General features: G+C 45.7%; 1 protein-coding gene across 1 annotated transcript; it reads left to right on the top strand.

The window, feature by feature from the left end:
- The first annotated feature begins 1,805 nt into the window (after nucleotides 1–1,805).
- Nucleotides 1,806–21,610, top strand: lamtor1 (late endosomal/lysosomal adaptor, MAPK and MTOR activator 1). Its single transcript, XM_069892207.1, has 5 exons — nucleotides 1,806–1,944; nucleotides 13,138–13,289; nucleotides 14,568–14,645; nucleotides 18,185–18,308; nucleotides 21,128–21,610. Exons 1-5 carry the CDS (start codon nucleotides 1,897–1,899, stop codon nucleotides 21,218–21,220), a joined length of 495 nt encoding a protein of 164 aa, XP_069748308.1. The 5' UTR covers nucleotides 1,806–1,896; the 3' UTR covers nucleotides 21,221–21,610.
- Nucleotides 21,611–24,557: the final 2,947 nt, after the last annotated feature.

Here is a 24,557-nt window from a genome sequence, read left to right as displayed (position 1 = left end):
TTATTGATTGTTGTAAGGTGGTTTATATGAACATTTGCCCTGTGACGCTGCCACAAAACAACGAATTTTGTGACTTGTTCATGACAATAAATTCTGATTCTCATTCCAGAGTCCGATAACAGCAGGAAAGGACAGAGATGTGTTGTCTTACAAATACCTCCTGATTTCAGATTTATTGTCAGAGTACATACACGACATCACATGCAACCCTGAGATTCTTTTTCCTGCAGCAGAATTACCACAGTGTAAACAAATAAAGAAATGTAAACAGATAACGAATGTAAATGCAGGAGGGGCATGGACTGGCAGCTCAATGTTCCAGAGTTCTGTTGTTTCAGGCGTGATAGAGGGGGAGGGATGAAAGGGGGAGGAGAGGCATTGCTAGTCAGGGAAAATATCACAGCTGTGCTGAGACAGGACAGCCTAGAAAGTTCACCTACAGAGGCAATATGGGTGGAGGTGAAGAGGTTGTATTGTAGACTGTCCAATAGTTAGAGAGAATTGGAGGTGCAAATCTGTAGAGATACCAGACCAATGTATGAAACAGAAAGTTGTGATAGGAGGAGATTTTGACTGGGATTCCCATACTGTGAAAGGGCTGGATGGCTTGGAATTTGTCAAATGTGTTCAGAAAAGTTTTCTAAATCAATATATTGAGGAACAAATGAGAGAGGATGCAATTCTTGATCTCTTATTAGGGAATCAGGCAGGTCAGGTGACAGAAGTATGTGCAGGTGAACGTTTTGGGTCCAGTGATCATGTCATTAGTTTCAAGTTAATTATGGAGAAGGATAGGTCTGGTTCTCGAGTTGAGATTTTAAATTGGAGAAAGGCTAATTTTGTGGAAATGTGAAAGGATCTAGGAAGAGGGGATTGAGATAAGTTGTTTTCTGGCAAGGACGTGTTCAGTAAGTGGAAGCCTTCAAAGGTGAGATTTTGAGAGGGCAGAGTTTGAATGTTGCCGTCAGGATAAAAGGCAAAAGCCTCTTTCAGGTGGCCAGAATACCCCGATGTAAAACCGCATATTCTACCCGAATGCGGCTGTCGGGAGGCCACCTGAAAGAGCCTGATGTGGCTCGGAGGCGTACTCAGCAACCCTCCTCCGGGAGGTACAATCTCCCCATCAGAGCAGTCCCCCAAGGCACCTGAATGTGGGTGGAGACCCAACTCCCCGCCGCCTGACAGCCCCGTCGTCCCATGCTGGCCGCCCCCGCCCTGACGTCCCGTGTGTTCGAGGCACCTGTCCTGCAGCCGTCCCTTTCAGGTGGACAGCACGGTGCTTTCAGGGCTGCCACTTGAACGACCATTCCACAGGGCTGTATCCACTTCTGCAGGCGCATTCTTGGCGGAGAATGCAACTGAAAGAGGCTAAAGTTAACAGGCAGAGGGAACCCTGGTTTTGAAGGGATATTGGCCAAGTGGTTAAGAAGAAGAGAGGGGTGTATAACAGGTCGAGGCAACAAGGAGCATCTGGAGGGCTCTGCATTTAGACGCTCGAGTTCTGCACGCCCAGTGACCATGGGGAATTGCACAAAAGATTCCACATCCATCACTGACCAACATCGCCAGGCTCCCGGCTCCTTGAAGTGGGCAACCACCCCAGAGCAGAAAAGGCCATGTACGCATGCGCGGTATGGAAGTCCCAGGGTCGAGCATTTGATTGACAGGGGAGGCAGTAGACGTGACGTCACCGCGTCCACCGCCGGCGTTCGAGGATGGTGCCGAGAATGATTGGCAGGCGGCGAGCGGAAGTGAGGTCATTGCCGTTGGGGTCCGTCAGGTGATGCTGTGAGGAGGAGAGGCGGCGAGCGGAAGTGAGGTCATTGCCGTTGGGGTCCGTCAGGTGATGCTGTGAGGAGGAGACGGCGGCGGCGCTGCCCGCGGATCGGTCCCGACATGGGCTGTTGTTACAGCAGCGGGGGCGACGGTGACGGCAGCGAGCAGGTGGGCGCAAGGCCGCGGGGAGGGGGGAAGGGGTCCTGGGCAGGTGGGTGTCATCCCGTCGGGTCGGGGCCCAGGCCCAGCGTCCGTATCCCGAAGAGGCCCAGGGACCGTATCGCGGGAGGCAGGGGCGGGAGGGGCTCCTTAAGGTCCGCGTCATGGGGGGGGCTCCCCGGGGCCCGTGTCACGATGATGGGGGGCCCTGATTCGCGTCATGGGGGGTGGCTCCCCAGGGTCTGCGATGCCGCTGGCCCAGCTCCTTAGGGTCTGAATCCATTTGCATTCGGGGTCCTAGGGATTTGCACCCAATATTTCTCAGTGTATCAATGATCTTCAGGGTCCTGTCTACTTGCCTCGTGTGTTTCCCCTCCCAAAGTGCAACTCCTCACACTTGTCTGTCAAAACTGGAGGAACTCAGCTGGTCTCACACCATCCATAGGATGTAAAGATAGATGGCGAACGTGTTGGGCCTGAGCCCTTCCTCAAAATGTGAGCAAAAATTGGGCAGGTGTCTGAATTAAAAGGCTGGGGGAGAGGGGAATAGAGGGAGAGGGGAATAGAGGGAGAGGGGAATAGAGGGAGAGGGGAATAGAGGGAGAGGGGAATAGAGGGAGAGGGGAATAGAGGGAGAGGGGAATAGAGGGAGAGGGGAATAGAGGGAGAGGGGAATAGAGGGAGAGGGGAATAGAGGGAGAGGGGAATAGAGGGAGAGGGGAATAGAGGGAGAGGGGAATAGAGGGAGAGGGGAATAGAGGGAGAGGGGAATAGAGGGAGAGGGGAATAGAGGGAGAGGGGAATAGAGGGAGAGGGGAATAGAGGGAGAGGGGAATAGAGGGAGAGGGGAATAGAGGGAGAGGGGAATAGAGGGACCGGAGGAGGAGCACAGACAAAAGGTGATGGACATTTGTATGTAGTGAAGGAGAGGAAAGGTGAGAATTGATCGGGGGAGGAGATGGATCTATGAATGTAGAGCTAGAGGAAAGGAGAAATAGGGATGGGGATCGACAGCAGTTGGGGAGGTTTTAATGGAATCCAGAGAAGTCGATGCTCTCTGCTGGAGGATGCCCAGATGGAAGATGAGAGAGTTGTTCCTCCAATTTGGAGCTGGTGTCAGAATATGAACAGGCATGCCAGCAAGGGAATATGACAGAAAATTGAAAATGGGTGGCCACTGGGAAATTCACCCTGTTGCAAGTGGATGGAGCTGACATGCTCAACAAATTGATTCTCAGTGTATCAATGATTGATACAATGACTGTGCCCAGTCTCTCCGATGTAGCCTGTAGCACACATGTCAAACTCTGGCCCGCGATATAATTATATTTGGCCCGCAAGATCATATTAAATATATATTAGAGTTAGCCCGCTGGCTGCCGCGCCAGTATAGCGCATGCACACTGAAGGTGAAAATTAAGACGCCGGAGGTGTGGAGGGATCTCAGAGTCCCGAATCCCGAGGATCGGAGCGCCGCACTCAGCCCGCCCGGCTCCTGGACACACAGATGCGGCTGGAGTTGGGGACCATCCTCGCTGGGTCTGCACTTCAGCGGCGACGCCGGACCGAACGTCTCGTAGGCGATGCCTTCCCCCTCGCTCCGTGCGTGGCGAACCCTGCCTCCCGCTCCTTTTGTTGGAGACGAGCCCGGCGCCGTGAGATCACAATTTAATCCCTCTCCAACCATGGGAGGGGGGTGGGAGCAACGCGCTCTGCTCAGCCAATTCCTCCACCGCCCCGGACGCCGGCGTTTCAACGGGGGGTTCGGGTGCCTTCGTCAGGCGACCGACCTGTTGGTCCAAGACAAGGGGAGAGCGTACAAACTCCACACAGACAGCACCTGAACTCGGGTGAATATGGAGCTGCGACCCCACATTCCACATCAGGACTGTGTGTAAGATTGGGAGCAGTGAGACAAGCTTATTTTGTTCCTGTGATTTAAGCCTTTCTTGGGGTGGGGGGGTCCTTCTCTGACCACTTGCCTAACAATTAACCTAATCAGATGTGGAGTTACCACAATGCAACAGTTCTCAACCTTTTTCTTTCCACTCGCGTCCCTGTGCCATTGGTGCTCTGTGATTAGTAAGGGATTGCTTAAGGTGGTCTGTGGGTGGGAAGAAAAAGTTTGAAGACCACTGCTTTAATCATCCCTCATTGACTCGTCATGTGCATGGTTTCAGAGCTCCAAAGGAAATGGGCCAATGACAATGAAAGAGTTTATCCAAAACTATTATTAAACATTTATTTTAATAAGAAAAAGTTTAACATTACATATGTTGAAAGAAGAGAAAACATGCAGATGTTGTTGAAAATTTTCAATAAATATTTAGTTCGGCCCTCGACTTAGTCCAAGTTTTTAATTTTGGCCCTCCGTAAATTTGAGTTTGACACCCCTGCTGTAGAGCAATAGTCTTCAAATAGCCCCCCTAAACTCACATCCCACTTTGAGTAATCCCTGTGCCTTCGGTGCTCTGTGATTAGTCAGGGATTGCATAAGGTGGGTTTTGAGCGGAAAGGGAAGCTGAGAACCACTGTTCTAGACTCAATTGTTACTGAAATATTTTGCTTGAGAAAAATTGTCATTGGTCCATTTCCTTTGGAGTTGTGAAACTGTGCACTTAACAAGTCAATGAGGGATGATTAAAACAGTGGTTTTCAAACTTTTTCTTTCTACCCACAAACCACTTCAAGTAATCCCTAATCACAGAGCACCTATGGCATCGGGATTGCATAAGGTGGTATGTGAGTGAAAAGAAAAAGTTTGAAAACCACTGTTTTAATCATATCTCATGGACTCGTTAAGTGCACAGTTTCAGAACTCCAAAGGAAATGGGCCATTGATAATTTTTCTCAAGCAAAATATTTAAGTAACAGTTGGGTCCAGAGCAGGGGTTCTCAATCTTTCCTCCCCACTCACATCCCCCCCTTACCAATCACAGAGCACATGGCATAGGGTCCACTTAAGGTGCAATGTGAGTTGGGCGAGAGCAGTTTAAAAATGACTGCTGCAGAGGATACCACAACGGGAGCACTGCATTCACTAGATGACCGAATCCCAATTTGCACTAAATGCTCTCCAGGTGTCGTTAGAGTTGGCAATGCTCCTGTACTTCTGGAGTTGCAAAGGACAAATAAGAGTTCCATCTCGTAGAGGGATGAAGTCAATCTTCTATTAGTTGAGTTGACCACAACACTGTTTAACTTTATTTAATCTTCCCTGGTTGTATGTGTGGGACTTGAGCTGATCCCTCAGGAACAATAGTCTTGCTTATCAATATTGTCCAGCATCAGGTGTACTTCACCTCCTCTCCACCATCTCCAAAGTCCCATTGCAGATCGGCAAGTTCCTCTATTGGTGACTTTCGTCTCCCAACATGGCTACCTGACCACTGATTCCATAACTGCTGTCTTTGGTCAACTCGGCCAATAGGTTGAGGAACAGCAGATAGAGGTTAAATGTGAGGTGTTGCATTTTGGAGGGACTTCGCAGAGCATGGAGATTCCCTGTGGAGTGTTGTAGACATCACTCCACAAAGGAGGCAATCCAGGTCGGCAGAGTGGCTTTAAAAAAAGGCGATCAGCTTGCTGGGCTTCAACAGTCAGGGTGCAGAGTGGAGGATTTAGCTGCACAAAACAGTACTGTGTGCATTTCTTAGCGCCTTGCTATCAGAAGGATGCCATTTTGTTGGAAAAGGTACAAAAAAGATTCATGAGATGGTACTGGCATTGGAGGTTAATGAAAAGTCTGGATAGGTTGGGACATTACCCCTAGAGTGTTGGAGTCTGAGAAGTGACCTTAGAGGTTTATAAAATCGTGACAGGCCTGGATAATGTGATCACCCTGGGGTAAGGTAATCGAAACCTAGAGAACATAGGTTGAAAGTGCGCTGGAAAGATTTAACAGGGATTTCAAGTGGACCAAGCAATCAGAGGAGGTGGTAGAAGTGGGGATAATTACTATGTCCGAAAGATATTTAGTCAGGAATACATATGGGAAGTGTTTAGATCAGCCATTCTCAACAGGGGCCCTACACCACAGCACATTTAAGTAAAAGCCTTGTTTTCTTTTCACCTCGTGACGTACACTTTTTTTGCTTTTCATGTAATTGGTTGGAGAGAAGTACAGAAGAAACCAACCAAAACTTGACTGTCTCACAGTGAAGGGGACCCATAAACTTTAAACAGAATCCTGGGAGTGGGGGGTTGCCGTAGCTGAGAAAAGGCATGTGGGCTGAATACAGGTGAATAAGCCTGAAGAAGGTGATAGTCAGCATGGACAAGATGGGCCAAAGGGTCAGTTTTGGCACTCCATGGCTCACCTCAGACTAACAAGCTCCACCTGATGCTCACTCCAGCCCTGTTAAATGAGCTGTTCCTGCTTTCACAGACTGGAGCAGTATACTACAGCACTGGAGGGAGTCAGCAGGTCACAAAGCATCCAGGGAAAGCAATAGGCAGTTGATGTTTCAGGTCTGTGTCCTTCTCACCTGAAATGTCGAGTGCTTTCCATGGATGCTGTGAGGCCAGCTGAGTCACTTTGCTGCTGCCTTCAGACTTAACTGTTCTCACACTGTCATGGTGGACCCCTCCTATTCTGTCCCTTTCCTCCAAACCCTCAACCCCTCTTCATCCCTAGTGTGCTGCCCTGTAATGAAACCAGTTCAGCAAAGACTCGCTTTAAAAAAAACCCCTCTGTGGCTTCACCTCTTTAACTGAAACCTACAGGTCTGCACTCCTCAGATCTCTGCTCTTCCCTGCTTTTAATTGTTGGACATAAGGCTCTCACACCTTGCCTTGGAGCAATTTCTTCATCCTTCAAGATGCTCCCCCTCCCAAATCTCTCTCAAAAAAAATTTTCAGTTAATTTCCCAGCCCTCCGGTCAAATTCTTGTTTCTAAATTTTTTAAAAGATTTAGACACAGCGTGCTAACAGGCCCTGACAGCCCGTGGGCCCGTGCCTCCCAATTAATCTACAACCCCCCCCCCCACACCCATACCTTTTGAAGGGTGGGAGGAAACCGGAGCAGCTGGGGAAAACCTCTGCATACATGGGGAAAATGTACAGTCTCCTTCCAGTGCTGGATTTGAACACGGTCACTGGTGCTTTGATAGTATTGCACTAACCGCCGCGCTAACCATGCCGTCCTTTTGTTCCTGCAGTGTTACAATAGCAGGTTCTTGGGTCAGTGTTTTGAATGCCCCACGTGGGTAGGGTGGCATGGTTAGTGTAGTAGTTAGCACAATGCCTTTACAGCGCCAGTGAATCTGGTGCTCTCTGTAAGGAGTTTGTACATTCTCCCTGTGCCTGCGTGGGTTTCCTCCCACCGCTCAAAATGTATCGGGGAGGTGTAGATTGATTGGGCGGCACAGACTTGTGGGCTGAAATGGCCCTATTACTGTGCTGTATGTGTATGTCTAAATCCGTTATCATAAAACAGGTCATTCAGCCCCTTTGCTCCATGCTGACATTTCTGCTCTGCACAGGTGAGGCCCACTGCTTGCCATTTTCCACCCCACTCCCTCCACTTGACTGAGATTAGGAAGGGTTAGATTGAAAGTGGAATAGGTAGGTTGGCACAACATTATAAAGGGCAATAACTGTTCCATATGTTCTGTTTATCAGCTTCCCTCTAAACCTACCTGTGCTCTTTGTTAGCCACTCCCAGTGGGAGCAAGTCCCACATTCCTTCGAACTCCTCAGATTTGTAACTGGGTTTATTGGGACCCACCTGGTATTGATGACCTCAGGATTTGGCTTCCCTACCAGAAACAATGTTTGTCCTCTCTAAACACTTCATTCACCGTTCTGCCAGGTTACCTAGAAAGAGATGCAGCATGCAAACAGGCCCTTGGGTCCAGCGAGTCTGCATTGACTGTCAAGCTCAATTTACACTGTTTTATTTTCCCCCGCATTCTCATCCCAGCAGCCAGCAACCCTAGCAACCTCCACATTTATGGGATAGAGATACCACAGGGAAAATGCAGAGTCACAGGGAGGATGTGCCAACTCCACTCAGACAGCACCAGAGGCCGGGACTGAATCGGTTCCTGTGTCCTCTCTACAAGTTTGGAGGTAGGGGTGAGACAAGCTCCCTGCAGCATCCATTCTCACTGGTGTGTCCTCAAATGTAGCAGAATCATTCCCCGTCCACATGTTCCTGCTTCTCCATTTGGTGGATAAATGGTTCCTGTTAGGTGTCAACATCAGCTAAGTGAGCAAGTCCATTTGCAGACAAACTCGTTGCAGACAGAGTATGGACTCTCTTCGGATTAATTGCCCAAGCAGAGAGTTCCATTACTTGTACAGATCTCCTGATACCAAACCTGTTTGTAGGTAAATTACTCTGCGTACAATTAATCAGCTTGTATCTGAGCTCCTTAAAAGTAAAAAAAAAAATGCAATTTTACAAAGCCTTTAAACTTATGGATGTGGAAAGTTAACGCGAAGGGAATTAGTGGTTAAAAATGCGTACCGTTTGCATACAGCAAGTACCTACATTCATTAGTGTGATAATGAATGAACGCCGAGGTAATTTATCTCAAACAATATTTTTTAACTACTGTTAAACAAGAAAATTGTACCTACTTTTAGCATAGCATTTAGCTCAATGCTTTGAATCCCACACTGTCTGCAAGGAGTTTGTACATTTGTAACTGGCTGCATGGGTCTTCCCTGGGTCCTCCAGTTTCCACCTACTCTTCAAAAAAAAGTGCTGGGGTGTAGGTCAATCAGGTGCAATTGGGTGGCCCGGGCTCGTGGATTGAGAGGGCCTGTTACCATGCTGTATGTCTAAATAAAATTAAAATTCTCTCCAACCTTCACCCCCACAGTGGTCTCTCCCTCTACCTGCATCTCCATCTCCCACTGCCAACCCAAACCCTATCACCTCTTGCCCTTCCTGTTTATTTTAACCCTCCTCAGTTTCTTCCACCCCTCGATGTTGCCATCTCCCCTTCCCTCTTCAGTCTCAATATTGGGTCCTGGCCTGAAACATTGATTGACTATTTCTCCCCATGGATGCTGTCTGACCTGTGAGATTTTCGTGCAGCTCATTGTTTGCAGGATCTGCAATTCTTGCTTCTCTCTAATTTATCCCTGTGATTTAAAAAAGAAAATTTGGGACAGGTACATGGATGGGAGGGCTATGGATGGGGTGCAGGTCAGTGGAATTAGAGAGAATAATAGTTCAGCACAGACAAGAACGACTGAATGACTTGTTTTCTGTGCTGTAATAGTCAATGGAAAACTAGATAGTTCTCCAATAATTGTCCAGAATTCCTCATTTTGAGCACACATAACCTTTTTAAATGGTGCAAGAACAACAACCTGAGTCTCAATGTGGACAAGACAAAGGAGATGATTGTGGAATTCAGGAAGATGAAGGTCGGCCACTCTGTTTTTTTGGTAATTCTTTATTTATCGCACTATGAACCATATCAGCCAATATATTTACAGATGCATCTCTTTAAATATTCACAGTGACATTATCTTTTTTTCGCCCCATCCCTCCCTTCCCCCTTCCTCCAAAAACAGTAAATATTGGACATATTAAATACATCAATAAAACATTATCTTTATACAAAAAGAATATAAACTAAAAAGACGCATCATCTACTTATTCAGATTAAATCTGATCGTGTGTATCTTCTTATCATTTTAGGTGGTGGTGGTCCAAGGCCTGCTCTTTCTGTTATGTTCCATATATAGTTGCCAGGTTTTATATGTGATTTTTTTTTTCCCAGTGGGATACACTTAAATTTGGTTATATATTCCATTAATGTTTATATTCATATAGTCCAACGTGCCCATCTTGTATCTTTATTTTCACTTTTCCGCCTCTTCACCACCTCCATCCCTTTTATCTATTACTGTTTTTTAAGTTTTCCTTTTTAATCTCAATATATGACAATGCCTAATTATAGGAAGGATATAAACAGAATGGAGAGAGTGCAGAGAAGGTTTACCAGAATGTTACCTGGGTTTAAGCATCTAGAGTATAGGGAGAGATTGGACAGATTAGGTCTTTATTCTTTGGAGCGTAGAAGGTTGAGAGGGGATTTGATAGAAGTATTTAAGATTATGAAAGGGATAGACAGAGTGGATGTGGATAGACTATTTCCGTTAAGAGGAGAAAAGATTAAAACAAGAGGACATGAGTTAAGAATTAAGGGGCAGAGGTTTAGAGGTAACATGAGGGGGAACTTCTTTACTCAGAGAGTGGTAGCCGTGTGGAATGAGCTTCCGGGAGAAATAGTGGCGGCGGAGTCAATTGTATTATTTAAGAAAAGGTTGGACAGGTATATGGATGAGAAGAAGATGGAGGGTTATGGGCATTGTGCAGGGAGGTGGGGCTAGAAAGGGGTGTTTGGTTCGGTGCGGACTAGAAGGGCCTAATGGCCTGTTTCCGTGCTGTAATTGTTATGTTACATGAAATACCCCAACAATCCCCACAAGCAATAATCCTTTAACCCCAAATGAACCTCCCCTCCTTGGATTGCCCCTTGTCCCTTGACAGCAACCACAACTCCCCTTTCCATTCAGTTTGCAAACTTACTCGGAAGTGTCAACCAATTTCGCAGTGACCATTATTCTCCCCCCCAGCCCCCCCAGAGAACACTATTTTCCTATACATATAACAAAGCTCTCTCTCTCTTTTTTTCCCTTCTTCCCCTTCTCTTATCCATCTTTAAATCTTTATGGATACATTATCTTTACTTTATATTTTTGTATATTTTCTTGTCAATCTTTCTTGTCTCTCTTCTCCTGTCCTGCAGATGTTCAGCAAATTCTTGGGCTTTCTTTGGGTCCAAGAACAGTCTATTCTGTTCCGCAGAAATAAATACTTTGAGTACTGCTGGATGTCTTTATATAAAGTTCTTCCATAAGATTGTTTTCGCCATGTTGAATTCCTTCCTCTTCTTTAAAAGTTCGAAGCTTATGTCCAGGTAAAAAAATATTTTTTGTCCCTTATATTCCAATGACTTATTGTCTTCTCTAATCTTCTTTCTTGCCCACTCAGTATGTTTTCTCTTGTCGTATATCTTAGAAATTTTACCACGATGGATCTCGGTTTTTGATGTGGTGGCAGGTTCGGTACTAGCGCTCTATGTGCCCTTTCGATTTCTAATTCTTCATGTGAATCTGTCGTTCCCAGCAACTTCGGGATCCATCCTTTTATAAATTCCTTCACATCTGACCCTTCTTTGCCTTCTTTCAGGCCACTATTTTTATGTTGTTTCGCCTACTGTAGTTTTCCAATACATCATTTTTTTGTGACAATAAATCTTGTGTCTCTAATTTTTTTTCGCTCTCTTCCAACTTCCCTCTTAAATCATTTATCTCCATTTCTACAGCAGTTTCTCGTTCCTCCACATTTTCTACTCTTTTCCCAATTTCAGTCATGACCAACTCGAAGCTTTTCATTCTGTCTTCAGCTCTTTTCATTTTTCTTTTGATTGAACTACATTCTAACGATGGCCATTCTTTTAATGACCTCATTTGTTCTTCGAGAAAGGCTTTATCTAAACTTTGTCCTTCTTTTTTACCTTCTTTCTTTTGAAGATCTTGGTCTTCTTCCTCCTCCTCTTCTGTGTCTGTATCTATGTCTGTCATCTTCGTCTCTATATCTTTGTATCTTCATCCTCTGGTGAGCTGCTTCTGTATCCTTGCTGAGCCTCCAGCTGGTGTGTCTCCTGTTGTTGGGCCCCCCGCTGCAGGCCGACCCGCTGCTGGGCCCCCCCGCTGCAGGCCGACCTCCTGCTGGTCGCCCCGTTGCTGCTCATCCTCTTCCCGCCCTTCGATCTCTTTCTCATTATTCTTCTTTCTTCTTTACTTTCCCCAGCCGAACGCCCCAATACTGGGCGTCTCTCAGCTGGCCACTCCTCAGCTGAGTCCCCCTCCTGTCGACATTGACCTTCTTTACTTGCGCACTGAGCATGCGTAACTCTTCGCGCCTTCGCAGTTACGCACCTCTTGGCTCTGAGAGCCATTTTTGAAGTCCGCCGGTCGTGAGGACACTGCTCCTCTGGGGACTCACCAACATTGGAGATCGGCCGCTCCTCTCCACGTTGGCTCTCTGCTCCGACATGCAGGTAAGGCCTTCTTTCTTCTCCAGTGATTTTCCTTCTTCCCTTTTCTCTATTAATCTTACTTTCTCTCTTTTGGGGGCCATCTTCTGTCTCTTCTCTGAAACTTTATCTTTCTCTTCCTGTCTTTTATGTTTATTAAGCTCTGTTTTTTTCACACTTTTTTTTCTTTGGAGAGGGCTGTTTCCACCTGACCAGCCACTACTCCATCCCATGATTCCCCCAAGGTCAGCCACTCTCCATTACACATCAATGGTTCTGTCATGTAGAGCACAAAGTTGCTTGGTGTGCATGTAATGGACGAACTATCCTGGTCCCACAACACCTCATTCGTCAGGGTGGCACTGCAGCGTCTCCATTTCTGAAGGAGGTTGACGACGAGGACAACTTTATACAGGAGCACAGTTGAGAGTGTTCTGTCTAGCTGCATCTCTGTGTGGGACGATGGCTGTAAAGCATCAGGCCAGACGTCAATGCAGAGGGTCATCAAAACTGCCAACAGGATGGAGGACGTTCACAGTCAACCTGCTGAAATTGGGCGGCAGGATATTTGACCCACTATCATTAGGAAGGAGGTACAGAAGTGTCAAAATCAGGGCTGCCAGACTGGGAAATAGCTTCTTCCCACAGGCTGTGAGATTGATGAACAGTATTCTGTAACAAAGAAAATCATTCTAAAATATTTATACATAGTTATTTTAAATTATATTTTCATGTATGTTGTGTGTGTGCACTGTGGTCCGGAGAAATGCTGTTTTGGCTGGTTGGATATGTACAGTAATGAACTTTAAATGCCATGGTATCAAGCCCTGACTGGAATCTCTCCTCAGAATTGAACTCAAAGTCTGAAAACAATGGTTGACTCAAAGTTGGAAGGTGTAAGAACACAAAACGCTGGAGAAGTTCAGCAGGTCAAACCGAGACAAAGATACAGAACCGACGTTTCGAACTTGAAGTGCGGTCAGATCAATTGTGGATTTGGGAGTGGGCAAGGGGGCTGGGGTCCGACTTCAGTTGAGCTGTCATCCTGCTGATGCACCTTGATTGCAAGTGTGTGGCTGGGGCTGTGATCTGTGAGAAAGCTGGAATGATGGTGCTTTTTTGTTTGCTCTCCAGAGCCGTGAGGAAGTCAAACGGCTGCTAATCCCGGATAACAACCAACCGAATAAATCGTCAGGGGGCAGTGACCACAATTACTCGAGTATTCCTTCATCTCGTTTCCCGGATGAACAAGCTCTGCTGAACACTATCCTTATCAAGACAGCGCAGTGAGTAGCAGCCAGAGTGGGGCGGCAGTGGGGTAAGTGCTGTGTTTGGGCTCCCTGGAGAAGGAGGGTGATGATCAGCAAGTCCTGCATCCATCTGTCTCTGGGTGCAGTTCTAAGGTTGTAACTGTGGCAGAGGGACAATGCCCATGGGTTCTGGACACAAGCACTGGTGTAGACACATGCTGATATGTGTGTGAAGGCTTCAGCTGTGAGCAGGCAAGGGTCTGACTAATACCTGCACTACCCCTCGTTTGGTTCCCCGTGTGAGCAGCCCACCTCTGCCTCTCAATTGGAGTCTGTCTGTCTCTCTCTCTCTCTCTCTCTCTCTCTCCATCTGTTGTGTTTTCTCTTTCTCTCCTCTCCCCTTCTCCTGCACAGGTATTATATTTCCGCAAAACCCACAATTATTTCTATTGGGACCTGCAGTGACCTGGAAATCGGATTCACATTTAGGTATGGGAAGATGGAATTCAGAAATTCAAAGCTGTATCCCCCCCTTGGAGAAAGTCACATGCAATTTGAGAAATGAATATGGTATATCTTTGTAAATTTGGAGCCAGTATATGCAAATTTCAGGGGGTGGTGACCTGCCCTCTTGAGACCTGAGTCAGCCTTCCCTAAATTGATCAAATAAACCTTGTTGGCGTTCAGTGTGTTGGAAAGCGATCTTCCGAACAATCCATGAAATATCTTTATATAGAATTTAGGGAGGGTTTATAACCATCAAGTAATGATTGAAACTCTCTTAAATTTAAATTCTTGTTCTGTTATATTATTTATTAATTACATGTATGGAAAAGTTTTAAATAAAATTTTTTAAAAACCTGTCAAAAGATTTTACAACTACAAACTATATAACAATTACAGCACGGAAACAGGCCATCTTGTCCCCTCTAGTCCATACTGATCTAAGCAATCTCCTGTAGTCCCACCTACCTGCACTTTGCCCATAACCCACCAATCCCCTCTCATCCATAATAACCATCCTTCCCGGGGATTCCCCGGTCGGCAGCAGCGATAGTTCAGGGGGAGAGGAGCAGTTTGTCTAAATGGGCTGTAGGTAGAGATTCCCACTGCTACAGTTACCCCTTGCTCCGAGGGCAGGTACCCCATGAAAGGCAGAAGAACTTGCACTTTCTTTTTTCCACTTCAGTTTGTCTTAAGTTCTTGCCCTGAGGGTGGTTTTGTTGAGCGGTTGTTGAGCCTTTGTGTGGATGTTGACAGCCAGCTGCATGTTTTTGTAGTAGGTCATTGATGCTTTTGTCCTTCTCTCCCCAGTAACATAATTGACGTATCGGCTGCAGATTCGCAGGGCATGGAGCAGCATGAGTATATGGACCGAGCTCGTCAGTACAGGTGAGGTCCACTTCATGATACTGAGATAAACAGATTCTCTGCTTTGCACCATTATTTAAACGCAGTGTTCTGTCAGCAGGGGGATCCGGAGTACTTCTGTATGAATCCGGGAGTACTTCTGTATGAATCCGGGAGTACTTCTGTATGAATCCGGGAGTACTTCTGTATGAATCTGTATGATTACAGTGGGTAATCAAAAAGGCAAATGGGACATTGGGGGGTTCTGCTGTATCGGTACAAGGTCTTGGTGAGGCCACATCTGGAGAACTGCGTGCCATCCTCACTGGAGAAAGGATATAAACAAGAACTGTTCCTGGAATGAAGGGATTAGCATATGAGGAATGTTTGATGGCTCTTAGACTGGACTCGTTGGAGTTCAGAAGAATGTGGGGGGGCCCTCAGAGAAACATTTCAAATGTTGAAAGGCATGGATAGAATGGTTGTGGCAAAGTAGTTTTCAAAGATCGGGGAATCAAGACCAAGAGGGCACAAATTCAGGATTGAAGGTTGTCCATTTAAAGCAGAGATGTGGAGGAATTTCTTTAGCCAAGAAGTGGTGAACCTCTGGAATTTGCTGCCACAGGCGACTGTGTAGGCCAGGCTGTAGAGAGTATTTAAGGCTGAGATTGATGAGTCTCTGAATAGTCAGGGCATCACAGGTTATGTGGAGAAGGCAGGGGAGGGGAGCTGAGTGGGACAATGGATCAGCTCATAGTGGAATGGTGGAGCAGACCTGATGGACTGAATGACCAACCTTTGTTCCTATATTTTGTGGTCTGCAGATGATGGAAAAAGTGCTGGAGGAACTCGGAGGGTTAGGCAGCCTCCGTGGACAGCAATGGACAGTCGATGTTTCATCAGGAAGGGTTTCCAGTCTGAGTTGTTGGCTGTTCATTGTGCTTCTGACCTGCTGACTTCCTCGAGCGCTCTGTGTGTTGATTGTGTGAGAAAGGATAATGGTGGCGATGCAGGTTGATTCCAGTGATGAGGGATGGCTTATCAGGAGAGATGGAGTTGAATAGGACTGTACTCAGAGTTTCGACCAGCCATTCTCAACCTTTTTTTGGCTAGGGCCCCCTTAGGATTCTGTTCAAAGTTTATAGGCCCCCCTTCCTTGTGAAGCAGTCAAGTTTTGGTTTCTTCCATACTTCTCACTTCCCGACATATATAAAAAATTGTTACCTGAGGTGAAAAGAAAAGCTTTCACTTGAATGTGTTGTGGCTTCTTTAGATTAATGAAGGGGATTTTTAGTGGCATAAAACTTTGAAAGGAATCTTTTGTCTTTGGCTTGGCTTCGCGGACGAAGATTTATGGAGGGGGTAAATGTCCACGTCAGCTGCAGGCTCGTTTGTGGCTGACAAGTCCGATGCGGGACAGGCATAGATAGGAATTAAACTGGGAGGTTGTTTCCACTGGCAGGTGAGAAGAGAATTGGGAAACATCACCTCAAGATTTAGGACAGAGATAAGGAGGAACTGCTTCTCCCAGAGAGCGGAGAATTTGTGGGGTTCTCTGCCAAGGGAAGCAGTAGAGGGCTGCCTCGTTGAAGGCACAATTTTTAGAAGAACACGAGTGAAGGATTATGGGGAACAGGCAGGAAAGTGGAGCAGACTCAATGGGCTACATGACCTGCACCTGATCCCAGGCAGTCGTTGCAGAGAATGATCCAGTAGGTGGCAGGGTTAGCTTGGCGAGAAAGGGAAGGTTAGTTAGGAAGGTTCAATCATTAGGTATTAGCATTGAGGTAGTCAAATGGATTCAACAGTGGTTGAATGAGAGATGCCAGAGAGTAGTGGTAGATAATTGTTTGTCAGATTGGAAGCTGGTGATGAGTCATTGGGTCCATTACTATTTTTATATATATCCATGATCTGGATGATGGGGTGGGAAATTGGATGAGTAAGTATGTGGATCATACTGATAGGTGGAGCTATGGATAGTGAGGAAGGGTCTCAAAGCTTGTAGAAGGATTTAGGCCAGTTAGAAGAGTGGGCTGAAAGATGGCAGATGGAGTTAATGCAGATCAGTGTGAGGTGTTACATTTGGGTAGGGCTCATCAAAATAGGACATACATGGTGAATGGTAGGGCATTAAAGAGTGCAGGAGAACAGAGGGATCTAGGAATAATGGTACATGGTTCCCTGAAGGTGAAGACACATGTGGATAAGATGGTGAAGAAAGGTTATTGTACATTGGCCTTTATAAATCAGAGCATTGAATCCAGGAACTGGGATGTAATGTTAAAATTATACAAGGTATTTGGTAAAGCCAAATTTGGAGTATTGTGTACAGTTTTGGTCACCAAAGTATAGGAAAGATATCAGAAAATTGGAAGAGTGCAGAGAAGATTGACTAGAACGTTGCTGGGGTTACAGGGTACAAGGTATAGGGAAAGGTTAAATAAGTTAGGTCTTTATTCTTTGGAGTGTAGAAAGTGGAGAGGGGATTTGATTGAGGTATTTAAATTATTAGGGGTATAGATAGATGTGGAGAGGCTTTTTTCCTTTAAGAAAGGGGGAGATACAAGCAAGAGGACATGAACTAAGAGTTAGGGGGCAAAAATTTAGAGGGGGGACTTCTTTACTCATAGACTTCTTTACGCAGAGGTGGAGGTGGGAGGGTCGGGCACCCAGCACGGAGGTGGGGGTGGGAGGGTCGGGCACCCAGTGCAGAGGTAGGGGTGTGTGGAACGAGCTTCCAGACGAAGTGGTGGAGGCAGGTTCGATATTAGCACTTAAGGAGAAGTTGGACATGGACGGGAAAGAATGGAGGGTCATGGGGCGAGTGGAGGTCAGTGGGGTTAGGCGGGAGAAAGGGCTTGGCATGGACTAGAAGGGCCAAGTTGGCCTGTCTCTGACCTGTAATAGTTATATGGTTATTTATGTTGGCCAAGAGAGACGGGGGTTTGGAGGCCCAATGAAAGGCAACTGCTGGGTGCAGGAGAATGTCAGTGAAACCAGAGACATGGCAACTGGGTATCTGAAATATAAATGTATAAATCTTATATAAACAAGGCCAGTCTCAGGTAGTTTGTTCTTTTTTAAAATAAAAAGTATCTGGTTGAGTCATAAATTTCAGCAGATCTAACGTTCTTACCCTGGGCTCCATTGTAAATGTAAAAGACTCAAAAGGCCTGTTGATGGGCTTGTGTGGGAGAGGACTCATAGGGAATGGGGTGGGGAGAGAATGGGACTGAGATTGGCAGGTTCTTGATTAGCCAGGGCATCAAAGGTGACACGGAGAAGGCCAGGCACTGGGGCTGAGTGGGCCAGACTCTGGTCTGAATGGGCTATTTCTGCTCCAAAGTCTTGTGGTCTTATGATGGGTTTGTTTTGCCAGGAGCTAGCATGGATCTGATGGGCTGAATATCCTTCAGTTTTTTTTAAGAAAGAATTGAGCTTGTCACCAGTAATTTGTACATGGATTGGGGAACTGGAGTTGCTGTTGAGCTGTTTAATACTAGTGCAGGAATGATGGGCTGAATGGTCTCGTAATCTGTGACTGCTGAGTTGGGTTTAACTGGGCTTTGTTTTCCCAGTACAAGGCTAGCCATGATCAGTGGTTCAACCCAGTGCAAACGAGCGATGACCTTGCCTACGCTGACCAGCCAGCCACACCAGGTATTGGCAAGTGACCCTGTGCCCTACTCAGACGTTCAGCAGGTACGTGCATTGCTCTCATTGTTGGTTCCGGTGCTTCCTTCAGTTGAAAACTGGCATGAGCCAGCGGAAGCAGAGGAGCTGGCTGTCATGGGAGACATGGGGAGTGTCAGGTGGGGTGGGGGGATATTGGTTCAGCATCCTTTCAAAGTTTATTAATTTTTTTATTTTTTACACTATAAACCACATTGATCAAGATACATACATTTTCCTTTTCAAATGTATACAGTCTCGTTTTCTCCCCCCCTCCCTCTTCCCATCCCATCCTCCCTACCTCCCCTCCCATTCATTTAAAGTACCGAATCTAAGATACATTAAACCTGTCAAACAATGTTGTCATTCAATAAAAATAAACAAGAAATTCCACTGAGTCAATTCTTTTCATTTCCTTCTCCTTCTGTCATTTTAGGTGGTAGATGTCCCCGGTAGGTTTTCTCTATTGTGTTTCATGTATGGCTCCCATATTTGTTTGAATATTGTAATGTTATTTCTTAAATTATATGTTATTTTTTCTAATGGAATACATTTATTCATTTCTATATACCATTGTTGAATTCTCAGATTATCTTCCAATTTCCAGGTTGACATAATACATTTTTTTGCTACGGCTAGGGCTATCTTAACAAATCTTTTTTGTGCACCATCCAAATCAAGTCCAAATTCTTTGTTTTTTATGTTACTTAGGAGGAAGATCTCTGGGTTTTTTGGTATATTGCTTTCTGTAATTTTATTTAATATCTGGTTTAGATCTTCCCAAAATTTTTCTACTTTCTCACCTGTCCAGATTGCATGAATTGTTGTTCCCATTTCTTTTTTACAACGAAAACATCTGTCAGATACTGTTGGGTCCCATTTATTTAACTTTTGAGGTGTAATGTATAGCCTGTGTATCCAGTTATATTGTATCATACGTAACCTCGTGTTTATTGTATATCCTTTCAAAGTTCGCATTTATTGTCACGTACAATCCTAAAATTCTTTTTTCTTGAAGGTGAGGCAGAATTTCTACTTGCTAATGCAAAAAAAACTGTACTCCAGAAAAGATATGTGTCCAAAAGAGAGAAATGTAAACAAAGAAAGAAATGTCAACAAACTGCAATTAACAGAAAAATTGTATTTTCTTCCACACAGTTTGTCTTACCAGACACAGGCAGGTGGGACTAGTGAGGGTGGGAAATTTTGGTCAACATGAGCGGGTTGGGCCAAAGGGCCAGTTTCCATACAGTGACTTTGATCGCTGCAGAGCACACCTGGTCTCAGATCTCAGTGATAGTCGTGCCCCTCCACCCTCTGTCTCCTGCGGCCAAGCTAACTTTGAATAGAATCTTCTGGATAAAACCTATCATGAGGGATCTTGTTGACTGTTGTAACTAAAGTCCATGGAGACAACATCCACTGACCTATTATCTTCTAGCACCAACATTTTTAAAAATCTCAAATCAGGCTTGTAAGATGTGACGTTCCCTGCACAAGGCCGTGCTGACGATGCCAAAAGTTATACCTGATTTAGATGGATCTTCAGTGATTGACCCAAGGCTGATAGTTTGCTGGCTTGGTGTCCTAGTTCCCCTTAAAGAAATGACTTTGGCTATTCTCCAAACCTTTGGGTTCTTGCCTGTCGCTAAAGGTCTAAGCAATGTCCTCTCTTGCCTCTCAAGCTGGGATAGTTCCCATCACACCCTGGGCTATTCATCTTAATGTTCAAGAGACTCACCAGCACGTTACTATCAACATGTTCGAGAATATCGGCATCCCCTCCCTCACCCCATTCTGCGTGTCCTCAGTGGGTACACATTAGCTATCTCATCACTTCCTGTCTTGGTCCTTAATCCTCGAGTGGATCTATCCTCTCCTTAGTTGCTTGTTCTTAATGTCGATTAAATTGTGCATTTGATTAAAGCTTAAAAAATCCTACTCATCAGGGACATTTTACCCTCACCCTTTCTGATTCCATATTTTGTTTATTTCCCCTGCTTTAGGGGACTGTCTAATTTAGCTGAAACATTGCATGAGCTTCCTTTTCCATTTTGCCCAAGTTTACAGCCTCTCTCGTTATTCCAGGGTTCCTGAACCTTGCCACTCTGGTCTTGTAGGAGCACACCAGTCCTATCTTCTGACCAACTGGCCATTGAAAGACTCTCGCAGTCAGATTTGTCCAAAGATGTGAACAGATAAGTTTGGCCCAGGATGCCGACTTGGTGCAGATGAGTTCAGCCAAGTGATCCTGCCCATTCATACGTGATCCCAATCCTGCTCCCAGCTCCTGCCTCACACTGTTGTAATTAGCCTTATGCCAACTTGGTATTTTCACCTGAAGTCCAATCTTACCCATAACAATCTGGAAACTTGAGAGATTTGACCACTGTTACCAAAACGCTTCCCAGTTGAAACTTTAATCACCTGGTCAGGTCTATTTCCCAATACAAGTTGTATTTTAAATTGAACATTGTCATGTGTACCATGACATGGGAAAGTTTTGTTTTAGAACATAGAACAGTCTGGTACAGTGCAGGACTTCAAGCCCTCGATGTTGTGCTGACCTATGTAAACCTTCCCTCCCTCACACCCGTAACCCTCTATTTTTCTTCCATCCATGGGCCTGTCTAAAAGTCTTTTAAATTTTCCTGTTGTACCAGTCTCCTCCACCACCCCCGGCAATGCATTTCAGGCACCCACACTCTAAAAACGAATGTATGTCTGATGTCTTCCCTAACCCTCCACTCACCGTAGAAAGCTGGTCAAGCTAGTCAGCTCGTGCATTGCTCGCATTGTTATTCTTCACTACCTATATTCTGAGCTGTGTTTGTTTCCTCCCTTCCCAGGTCTCCAAAATCGCTGCTTACGCATCAAGTGCACTTTCGCAAATAAAAGTGGATGCCAAGGAAGAGCTGGTGGTGCAGTTTGCCATTCCGTGATCACTTCTCCGGATCCCCTCCACCAAGACTTTAATATTGGAACTAACTATCCACAGAAGTAGACCTTCCGCCCAACGTCGACCCATTAATCACGCATTCTTTAAATTATGCTCCTTTACCTGATTTTCTAGACTTCCGACTTTTGTTTTAGAGTAAGAACTCTAGCACACTGGCAGACTTTGAAACACTTCACAGCTTTGAAGTAGCCATCGAGCTTTTGCCTTTCCACTATTCCGAGATCAATAGCGTCTCCATTTATCCCGAGGAGCAGCAGACGTTTGTCTGAGTTAACCCTTCGTTAGTGCTTGCCTGAGAATTTTGTTCATAACTTCCCTGCTTCTGATTTTAGTTTTGTTTGTTTTTTAAATTATAACAACGGATGTTTCTGAAGATTTGAGATGTCAATTGTGAATGTGTTTAGAGCTGGGGGGGGGGGTTTCTGCCCCAATCCTGGTGGGGAGGGGGAGAAGGGGCACACGAGTATGCCGTAGGTTACTGGAACACTGGTGCAGACTTGCCTTGTTCCCTCCTCTCCCGTGAGCTTCCTGCACACGTCTGCATGCAAGCCCGCGTGTGTTTGGAGGACTTGCCAGACTCAACATCCGTCGGCACATGTTTCCATGACTACAGGGTAACTTCAGTTAGATTGTAAGTTTTATTTTGGCTGAGCGGTGTTGTGGATGGAGTGGAGAGGGTGGGGGGGGGGGGGGTGGGAGCATGTGGCAAATTGAGATTTGAGTTCCTTATGCAGGATGGTACCAAGGTGTGATAAACAGCAGGGCTTACACAGTGGTGGTCAGCACCAGTGTGATTGCCTAAGTTGTCTACCTAGCAAGCTCTGCGTTGACTCCTTCCAGGATTAATGGAAATTGAACCAAGACCGTTTGATTGTTGAATAACTCACTGGTTCACTTTTCACTGAAATCCTGGTGACAATAACCATGGAGACCCTGATGTGTGATGTGCTTGGTCTGAACCTGACTGTTCGAGAGTTGTAGTAGTTCCCTGTTTGCCTGCTTTGATCTGAAGTTGCAGAGCAGAAAGGCAGTCTTCTGGCCAAAAAAATATGCAGGTTCTTACTGACCTGCATTACACATACCCTTTCCATTGCACATACCCCTTCCATTCAGCAATTAGTTTTAATGATTAAATTGGACTGTTCACCAGACTGGACGGGATATGGGTGTGGTCTGGTAACTGGGTTCTGATTCTGGGGAATGATTCCCTGGTTTTGTTAGTTCACGGACCCCTCGGGTCAGAGGTGGGAATGGTGAGGTTACAGAGCATTGTGGGTTTGGGATGATTAATTGTTTCTCAACCCTGATTCCTCTCCTATTTACAGCAATGAATAGAGCAAATAGAGCTGTGTAGGTCTTCTGCCCATTTAAAACTCCTTGTCTTAAATTTTAATTCTCTTCCCCTCACCCTCCAATCTCCACAGGATGCCTGCAAACTATAACTTAAAGGGCTTCGCCTAATGAACAGTTTGAGAGGCTGCTCTTTCTGTGGGAAGGGGTGTGAAGTTTCACGAACCTCGGTGGTGTTTAATTTCAGGGGTTGTAGGGTTTGAGTTTGACTGTACTGGCAGAAGTTGGAAGTCAGCAAAGTGCCAAACCTGGTGCCTAACACATTGTGGATTTGAGTTAACTTGGTGGATTTAACTCTCGGCACTGGCGCTTCCTGCTGACGAGAAGTGTTATTGACTATTTCCCTGTCAGGGTGATGGGTTAATCCCGGTCAACCACAGAATGCAGCCTGCTTCTGATGTGTAATCGGATTGATTTATTTATTTTCACTCCCCTCCCTCTTTCCTCCAGGTTCGGTGGGAAAACTCCATTTTGTAATTCAGGGTTTTTTTTTGGGTCGTTTTACTTTGGGTTTTTTTCTCTTGTTCCCGTCTGCAGTAGTTTAATTTAAACCTTGTGGTAGCAGCAGTGCAGATCACAGCAGGCCAAACTCCGAGTGGCTTTGCTGTTTCAATCCATTTCGTGGTGATATGTAATTCTTTATTAACCAAATAAAATGGGACATGTCTGAGAGCTGGTCTGAGCCCCGGTTACAACCCTTTCCGCATTTCCCTCGTTGCTTCAAATACTGGCATCTTGTGTGTTGCCTCTGGGTCAATGGGCAGCACCTTGCCTCATAGTCATGAGGCCGTGGGTTCACCCCCCCCTTCTCTCTGGCAAAGGGACCTGGGCGCTCGTTTTCGACTGAGAGTCTTAATGCTGATACTTGAAGGAGCCCCGTACTGGTTGGTGACCTTGTCTTTTGGATTGAGGTGGTGAAATAAGGATCGGACTGTTAATGGGTGAATGTAAGCAAAACCCGACCATTCTATTTTCTTGGAGAACATCAGTGTTGTGACAACAGTAATTGTCACTTTAAATGAGCTGATCTGGGTAATACTGTGTCTGTGAGGTCTGGCTATACACAATGTGCAGTCATTACAGCAAGGACTACATTTGAGGTAGTTAAAAGATAGTTTGGGATGTTCTGAAGTCTAGATAATCACTAGTCTTATTACCTCCCCCGAATCTGCTGAGCGACCTGAATTTAGATGGAGGGGTCACGTCATTGTCCAGTGACTCTCCTTGCTGTCTCCTGAACAGGGGCTGATGTGAGACAGGCTGTGATGCATTTCACCGTCGTATGGCAATCAATTTGGTACCCTGGATGGACACTGCAGCAAAACACCAGGGCACTGAGGAGGACCTGCCGCCCTGCTGGGGGCATTCATTTAACGGGTGTAATTTGAAATCAGAACTTGAGAAAGATGTGCTGAATTCAACCTGTCTTGGATTAAAAATAAACTTCAATGGTACATGTGATTTGTCTGCCTGCTCGCATTTCCAGGTGTTTCTCCTCCTGGCCATGTATCCTTTCCCTGAGGCAGACTGAATGAGGGACTTGGGAAACAAGAAACTGCAGTGGGGTCTTTAGATACCATCTCTTAAACAGATTTCACCTGTGGTTTCCTGAGCTGTTTAAAAAGAACGTGGCTCAGCTGGTTGTAAACTCAACATGTTCTTGTGGGAATGCACACGGCAGATGTCTCAATAATTCCCTGGCTGGGGCCTCCAGGATCAGATATCGGTCTCAAAATCAGGTGTGGCCTGTTCAGATCAAAGGTGATTCCTTGGAGTTCTACATTAACAAGGCACATGAAGTTCACTGTCTTAAGCATATGAGAAGGAGAGGTTGCCAGGTGTTTTGGGAGTTGGGGGGGAAATACAGAATTGGTTCAGGAAGGTGGGGCTGTGTAGGGTTCAGTAGCTGAAGGGCCTGTTCATATTTCTTGTGCAGTTGTGAGAAGTGTGGCAACCTTTCCTGATACCTC

Source organism: Narcine bancroftii, chromosome 7 (genome assembly GCF_036971445.1).
Source record: "Narcine bancroftii isolate sNarBan1 chromosome 7, sNarBan1.hap1, whole genome shotgun sequence".
Lineage (NCBI taxonomy): Eukaryota > Metazoa > Chordata > Chondrichthyes > Torpediniformes > Narcinidae > Narcine > Narcine bancroftii.
Note: the sequence above shows the minus strand (reverse complement) of the source record. Positions and strands in the feature narration are given on the sequence as shown.